The sequence below is a fragment of the Propithecus coquereli genome, unplaced genomic scaffold (genome assembly GCF_000956105.1).
Source record: "Propithecus coquereli isolate 6110/MARCELLA unplaced genomic scaffold, Pcoq_1.0 Scaffold193, whole genome shotgun sequence".
Classification (NCBI taxonomy): Eukaryota; Metazoa; Chordata; class Mammalia; order Primates; family Indriidae; genus Propithecus; species Propithecus coquereli.
Window position 1 is genome coordinate 583229 of NW_012144190.1, and position 8379 is coordinate 591607.

General features: G+C 52.8%; 1 protein-coding gene across 3 annotated transcripts in view; it reads right to left on the minus strand.

Moving 5' to 3' along the window:
- Positions 1 to 5234, minus strand: part of HSPBP1 (HSPA (heat shock 70kDa) binding protein, cytoplasmic cochaperone 1) — a 20358-nt gene extending 15124 nt beyond the window's left edge. Inside the window, exons 1-3 of one of the 3 annotated variants that reach the window (XM_012643199.1) lie at positions 5021 to 5234; positions 4390 to 4690; positions 1267 to 1471 (exon numbers count right to left, since the gene is read on the minus strand). In XM_012643199.1, the coding sequence (XP_012498653.1) occupies positions 1267 to 1471; positions 4390 to 4596 (412 nt within the window). In that variant the 5' untranslated portion in view covers positions 4597 to 4690; positions 5021 to 5234. Of the gene's footprint in view, positions 1 to 1266; positions 1472 to 4389; positions 4735 to 5020 lie in introns of those variants that run through there. The other 2 variants (XM_012643200.1, XM_012643198.1) reach the window with 2 other exon arrangements.
- Between the last annotated feature and the right edge of the window lie 3145 nt (positions 5235 to 8379).

Sequence of the window (8379 nt, forward strand, 5' to 3'; positions counted from 1 at the left end):
ACACACACACACACACACACACACACACACACACGGAGGGAGGAAGGGAGAGACAGAGACATCAGGAAGGAAATGGTGTCTTTGGCTTTAATTCTCATTTGGTTACTAATAAGGTGTAAAAATCGCTGCTGCTGGGATTGGAGACTCAGCACAGTGCTTAGCACATAGCAACTGCTCAATAGATATTTCCTGAACAAGCGAAAAATGAATGAAAGAGCAAAGTCATTATAAGCCATCCTGTGGATTGGAGGGGAAGTTCCCCGCCCGGGTAAGTCTGGGAAACACTGGGTAAAAGCAAGCTGGAGGGGGCTTTGCTGCAGGTCTTCTCAGAGCATCGAATGAGCTCGCATACATCGTGGGTCTCCTGGAATAGAGGAGGGCGTCCCAAACTCTCACCAGCCCCCATCCAAAATGAGAACACCCGACGCCCATGCACTACACGCTGTTCACTCTGCGCCTGGTGTGAAGTGCCAGGTGGCTCTCTCATCCCAGCCTCCTGAGCCCGTGGACAGAGGTGGTAACCAGGGGTTCAAAGAGCTTCAGGGACACGCACAAACTCACACTGCTGCAGCACAGCCTGAACCATGTACCAAGCAAGCGATGTCCCAAATCCACATCCTTAACCACCACACCATTCAGCCCCTCCAAATGCAAGTGGGGTCTCGCTCGGCACCCGCCTGCTCAGACCTTCTGTTTGCTCTGCTGCATTTGGAACAAACCCACAGCATCCCCCTCGGTCTATGAGGCCCTGTACGTCCCAGTGTTGTTTCCTGCCCCGGCTCCTCACGCGCTCTGCTCTGCCCCAAGGGACTTGCCGCCACCCCTGAACACACCACGTTTCCGCCTCGGGCCTTTGCGCTGGCTGTGCTCCTGCCTGGAATGCCTTTCCCTGAGATCACCCGGCATCTCACACCCTCACTTCGGGTCTCTGACCAAATGTGACCCTTCCGGGAGGCCTTCCCTGCCCACTCTGCCTCAAATCACCTTTTCTCTCGTACTCTATGGAGTGGCAGTAGACACACAGAGGACTAGGAGAGAAATGGCTGGTCTCAGAGTGTATCCAGGAAGTGGTGGACAGAACCTGCCACTGGGCTGGCTGCATGGGGTGAAGAAGGGCATCTTCGAGGCCGTGGAGGGGAAGAGCTGGGAGGAGGCTGGGAGGCCAGGAAGGAGCCTGGTGGTGTGGTCCCCTAGAGAAGGGACAGGGCTGAGGTGCAGGGGGAGGTGGGGGCAGAGGGGCAGGACACCCTGGTGTGGCTGGGGTACCTGCGGCATTGTCCATGTTCTCACACAGGTCTGCCAGCAGCTCCAGGGCCCCCTCTCGCTCCTGCTGGTCGGCGGCCAGCTCGGCCTCGCCGGTGGCAGGGGGCATGGGCTGGGACAGCACTCGGAGGCAGTTCTTCATCTGCTCCACCTCCTCCCGCTGGCCCCGGAAGGCAGCCGACATGGCCTCCTGCAGCCATTGACGCCTCTAGGGGATGAGGGTGGGGAAAAGAAGCACACATCTAATCAGTAATTAATTAGGGAGCAATGGCCATTAATAATGACAGCCAACATCTGAAGACTGACTGCTCCTTCAATCAACAAATATCTACTGAGCATCTTCTATTTTATACAGAAGGTCTCGCTCTGTCACTCAGGCTGGAGCGCAGCCGCCCAATCATAACTCACTGCAGCCTGGGTTCAAGTGATCCTCTTGCCTCAGCCACCCTAGCAGCTGGAACTATAGGCACACGCCACCAAGCCCGGTTAACTTTTCAATTTTTTTTTTTTGTAGATACAGGGTCTCGCTACGTTGCCTAGGCTGGTCTTGAACTCCTGGCCTCAAGTGATCCTCCTGCCTCATCCTCTCAAAGTGCTGGGGTCACAGGTGTGAGCCGCTGTGCCCAGCCTGAGCATCTTTTTACTCAGACTCTTTCTAAATACTAGAGACACAGCCCTAAGCCAAGATAGACAAAAGCCCTTGCTGTGAGCTCTCCATTCTGGTGGGGGAGCAGATAAAGAAAATAAGCAAAATATGTACCATATGATATGGTGATATGACAAGGGCCACCGGGTCAAGCGGGGGGTGGGGTGGGGTTGGGGAGTCCTGAGGTGGGGCTGCAGAATTAAATGGAGTGGTCAGTGAGGGTCCCAGGGAGGTGATGTGTGAGAGTAAAGCAGTAGGTAAGGGAGCAGGCCAGGCAGACACCTGGGAGAGAACATTCCAGGCAGAGGAAACAGCCAGGAGGCCAATGTGGCAGAAGCAGAGTGAATGAGGGGGAAGGGACAGGTGAAGGGAGATCGCTGGGGGTCTCGTGGACTGTTGAAAAGACCTGGGAGGCCCCTCCGCATGAGGTGGGGGAGCTGCCAGAGGCTCCCAGCAGAGGATTGGTGACACTTCTGTTACTGTTGAGGACAGACTGAGAGGAGGCAAGGGCCAGTGCAGGGAGACTCTCGAGAGGCTCGGTCTTGTCGAGCAGGCAGGACAGAGGGAGTGGGGAGGAATGGCCAGGTCCTGGACTTTGTGTGAAAGAGCCAATATGATGTTCTGAGATAACAAGGAGTGAGGCAGCGAGGAGTCAAAGATGACACCAAGGCTTTTGTCCTGAGCAACCAGGAGGAGATGGGGAAGATGGTGGGAAAAGCAGGTTTGGAACAGGAGGAGTAGAGATTAGAGATCATTCCTGAACATGCTAAGTTTGAGGGCTCTATGACAGGTCCAAGGTAAATAATAAATAGTCCGCCTAAAGTTCAGAGCAGAGGTCCAGACTGGACCAGGATCTCTCAACCCCAGCCCTATTGACACTTTGAGCCGGATAGTTCTTTGTTCTTTCTTTTGGGGCGTCCTGTGCACTGTAGGATGTGGAGCAGCATCCCTGGCCTTCACCCACTGGATGCCAGTATCACCCTCCCCCCTAGCTGTGACAACCAAGAATGTCCCCACACATTGCCAATTGTCCCCTGGGGAATAAAATCATTCCTATGGAGAACCACTGGCCTAGCAATATAAATTTGAGACTTGTCAGGGTAAAGCCTCACACGTGAGATCACAAAGGAAATGAGCGAAACCAGGTAAGAGTCCAGGCGAGGTGGCTCATGCCTGTAATCCTAGCACTTTGAGAGGCCAAGGTGGGAGTATGGCTTGAGTTTAGCAGTTCGAGACCAGCCTGAGCAAGAGCAAGACCCCATCTCTACAAAAAACATAAAAATTAGCCAGCCGTGGTGGTGCATGCCTGTAGTCCCAGCTACTCAGGAAGCTGAGGCAGAAGGATCGCTTGAGCCCAGGAGTTTGAAGTTGCTGTGAGCTATGATGATGCCACTGTACTCTAGGCTGGCTGACAGAGTGAAACCCTGTCTCAAAAAAGAAAAAAAAGAAAGTAGATAAGAGAAGAGACCCAAAGACTGCGTCCTGGTCCACTCCATTATTAAGAGGCTGGGGAGTGAGGAAGTACAAACAGAAGACAGAGGAGGACCAGAGAGTAAGGATGAAACCAGGAGACTATGTTGTCCCAGAAGCCAAACGAAGAGATTCAAGCAGGCAATAATCAAATGCTATTAGCTCAAATGAGATGAGAGCTGAAAACTAACCACTGGAATTTGGTTTCTTTCGGCCAGGCCAGGTTAAGTACTCATGAGAGGGCTCCTTAGTTGTAGACTGAAGGTCAGATCTCGAGAGTGTCTGAGGGGACAGTCCTAAATAAATCTGGACAAGCTGTTCCATGTGTCTGTGCCTGTTTCCTGTCATGAATGTTCGATGACATCATGTATGTAAATGGATTAGCACAATGTTTTGTATACAGTAACTGCCAAATTAAACAATATAAACATTGCTATTCATCTTCAAAACAACTCTATAAGGTAAGTATCATTATTATCCCCACTTTACAGATGAGAAAATTGAGGTACAGAAAGGCTGTGATTTGCCCAAGCTCACACAGCAATCGGCAAAGCCTGAAGTCAAACTCAAGCAGTCTGTCTGCACAGCCTGTGCTGCTTTCACGAGAACAAGCTGCTGCTTTCCCAAGCGCTGCCTAAATGCCAGGCACTGTGTGCAGCCCTGCTAAAATTGGACCCTCAGAACTACCCTGTGAAGTACTGTTATAATTATCATCAATTTGCAAATGAAGAACTTCAGGCTCAGAAAGATTAAGTAATACACCCAAGGTCACACAGGTGGACAATGCTGAATCCAGGTCTGTGGCTCTGGAGATCTGTCCCCTCAGACACTCTTGAGATCTGACCTTCAGTCTACAACGACCCCATCTAGCACAAATATAGCCTGTTATGTCTCCACACCTGGACTACTGCCTCCCACCCAAGATGACCTCAGCTTATAGCTCCCCAAGCTACACTTCCCAAGACACTCTGTCCCCAGGCCCCTCATCTTCTTGGGTCCCCATCATTTACCTCCTCGCTCATGGGTTCTGGAGGGGGGTCTGGCTCTTCAGAGCCCGCCGTGATGGCCATCTGCAGCAGGCCTTGGAGGTTACGTGGGGGCTGGGGGTTGCCCGAGCCCCCTGCAGAGGAGCCGCCGCCACCCCCTGACGAGCAACCCTGGGAGGCCGGGGGCAGCGCCAGCGGGAGGCGGCTGCCCCTGGAGCCTTCGTCCGCCATAGGCCGTTTGTGAAGAAGGGAAGAATGTGTTAGAGGGAGAAGGTGGTCACCGCTGAGGCAGCTCTGACGTCCTGACTGGTCAACTCCTGAAGGTCTGCTGAGAAGGTGGCGTTTTAGGGGAGCTCGGCGCCCCCCCATGGCCCCAAACCACTCTGCCCGCACACCCCTTAACCACAGACCCCTTTCCTTCCTTCATACCAACAGGACCCTTCCCCAAAGGCATAAGACCCTCCTTCCTCCCTAGCAATAGGCCCCACCCACACTCCCTGGCAACAAACCCCCCTCCTCCATCTCCACTGCGTTTCCATCTCTTAGCAACCCCACCGCCCCGCCTCTACAGCAACAAGCCCTCCTTTTGGTCTCCTTAGCAACAAGTCATCTCCTTCCTCTCAGAAGACGGACGCTGGAGCGGGGCGGATCTCACCTACCCGGGTCCTCGAGCCTCCGCCGCTCCTAAACACAAAGTCGCCCGCACCTGACTCCACTGGGCGCCGCCATCTTGACCGGAAATACGCAGCTCTTACGCGGAAGTTCCCGGCACACCCACCCAACTTCGGGTTGTGGAAGTGGCTCAGGAGGCTTGCCGGGCTCTTATGCCCTTCCCACCTGGTTGGATACTGCACTTGGCCCCGCCCCTCAGGCGCAGGCTACAGGTCTAAGCCCCGCCCCCAGCCCAGTTCTCCCACCTTAGAGTCTTGGCCTCCTCAGGCGAAGTTCCATCCCTGTCCTGACGTAGAGGCCCCGCCCCCAGGTCTGGCTCCACCTCTAACTCCGCCCACATTCATGTTTCCCGCCCCTGTTCTAGGCTTTTCAGCCTCTCACAAGTAAGCCCCGCCTCTTCCTAAGCCCCACCCCCAATCCCACCAGGGCCCCGCCCACCCCGTTGCGGGCGTGTGGCGATGGTACCTAATCCTTAGGCAGATTTGAGCCTTGCCTCCCAACTCTGATTTTCCTCTCCACTAGGGCCACCACTCCATCTTCTACTGGAGCCCTGATGTCTCCCTTCTACTAGCTGACTTACGCAGCCTTAAGTCCACCACCACCCCAGCCTCAGTTTCCCCATTCGTCAAATGGGGCTGCCGTGTGGACCGTTCTTATGACCCCCTCATGGACTCTTCCCTGTGTCCTGCCAGGCGGAGAGGGGGGAATTCTCCAGGCCTGGAGCCAGGAAGCAAAATGCCCCAGAGCTAGTGTCAAGATTCAGAGCGCCAAAGGAGCGAGGTTGTCGGGGAGGCCTCGATGCACGGATGCACCGAATATGGAACTTAGGTCTGGGAATGTCCTGGGGCAAGCCTGGGCTGTGGTGGTGTATGCCTTGAGCTGGGCTTTGTCTTGGTCCTGGTTAGAAGGCTTTTTCCCTCCCAGAAAAGGTTGGGCTCAGCTTCAGGTGGGCCTACAGTCACAAATGTATCGAGCACCTGCTGGGCTTTGATTGCACCATGGCATGTTTTGGGCAGAGATGGGAAGACCAAACAGATAAGTTGTGAGTGTGAGTGCACGTGGGTGCACACGCACGTGCGTGTGTGTGTGTTTGTGTGTGGTGTTTGTAGAACTGTCATATCGGGTGGTTCTGTGTACGGGGATGCCCTATTATATTAGTTTTCTATTGCTGCTGTTAGCAAATTACCAAATACTTGGTAGCTTAGAACAGCACACATTTATTATCTTACAGTTCTGGAGGGAGAAGTGCAAAGTGAGTTTTACCCCTCTAAAGTCAAAGTGTCGGCAAGACTACGTTCCTTCTGGAGACTCTAGGGGAGAATATGTTTTCTTGCTTTTTCCAGCTTCTAGAGGCCACCCTCATTCCTTGGCTTGTGGCTGCATCACTCTAACCTCTGCTTCCATCATCTCATCTCCTCCTCTGAGTATGCCCCTCCTGCGTCCTTCATACAAGGACCCTTGTGGTTACACTGAGCTCATCCAAATAACCAGGATGATCTCCCCCTCTCAAGATCCTGAACTCAATCATATCTGCAAAATCCCTTTTGCCATGTAAGGTAACATATTCACAGGTTGTGAGAATCGAGACGTGGACATCTGTGCACAAGTCTATCTATAATACATGTGCACATATATTATATATAATGCCATATTTGTAACATAGATGTATATGTAATGTGCAATTGTCTATAATATATTATATATGTGAATATATGAATAATATGCTACCAGCCTAGATGAAAGCTCTCACATCTCTATGAAAGCCATAGGCTTTATAATGACCTATAGGGAGGATGATCATATATTATAATATTTCATCTGTAGCAAGACACTGAGAACAAAAAGGGGCCCATTAATAGTTACAGAATACCAGGCATAACCCAAGACATAAGGTCATGCTGCTTCTAAGATCTTATATGACCCACTTCCTCACCTCATTCCCCCCTGCACTCCCTTGCTCACTCTCCGGCCACACTGGCCCCTTCAATGTTCCTACAACACACCAGACACGCTGCTGCCACAGGACCTTTGCTCTTGCTGTTTCCTCTACCTGGAATGCTCCTTGCCCTTTATCCTCATGGCTCAAACCCTGATTTTACTTCCTGGCCGCCTTATCTAAAACTACACCCCCCTCAACAAACACTTCCTAACCCCCTTTACTGCTTTAGTCACCTCGTTAGCTGGAACCATGACTATCTAACATACCATATATTTTGCTTGGTGGTCTTGTTGATCAGCTACCTCCTCCACTAGCATGGAAGCCCCACAGGGCAGGGATTTTTGCTGATTTACTTCACTGCCATGTCTTACCAACTGGAACAGTGCCTGGCTCAGATTTGGCACTCAGTAAAGACTTGTGGACTGGAGGTTGTTGAATAGGGGACTTGGGAGTCTCACCAGAGCCAAAAAGCTCCTGGATACACTTTACAGGGGACTTCGGAATTAAATGGGTGCCCAACACCTTCAGGTGCCTGACATAGAAGAGTCTATGGATTACGCGGAAGGCTAATGGGTGCTTGTGGATTACCCACGGGCTGAGCGCAGATCTGAGGCGTGCTACAGTGGGGAGGTATGGATTATACTGGGGCCCACGTGAAGATCTAGGGCATCCTCTGGCAAGCACAGAGAATACACAGGAGTCTGAAAAAATATACAGGGACCTCAGGGGGTTCTGGAAGTTTCTTCATAGGAGCAAGAAGTGTCTTAAATCACCCTGGGCTTTGGGTAGATATGGAGCCCTGACGCTGGTGGGGACACAGATCTTGCCCAAGGAGACCTGGGTTGGCAGGCTTGAGGGGGATGGGAAAACAGAGCTGAGTCTTGGGTCAGCAACTCCCCAAATTCTTTCCCTTCTCTGCCTCTGTCTCCCTCGTTCTCTGCCCCTCTAGTCTGCACCGTCTACCCTCAGCATCTGTCCCTCCACCTGTGTGCACCCCCTGGTCCTCCTGCAGTCCCCACCTGTCCCCCTCTCTCTGTGGGTCTCTTTCTACATCTCTCTTCCATCCCTCTGTCTCCCCACATCTCTGACTCTCCCTGTCCCCACTCTGCTCTTACAGTTCTCTCACCGTCTCCCTGTCCCAGTTTTCCCTACTTGCCATTCTTTCCTTCTCTTCTGTCCCTGCCCATCTCTGCTCTGTCTCCGCGTCCCACCCCCTGCTCTCCCCCCACGGCTTGTCCTAGCCCTGTCTCTGGTGGTCTCCATCTCTCTCGCTGTATCTGACTCTGCGTCTCTGTGTCAGTCTGCATTTCTCTTTGTGGCCCTGCATCTCTGCCCCTATCTGTTGGGTCCCCATGTCGCTCTCTCCATCCTTCCCTCCATCCTCTCTTCTTCCGCATCCCTCC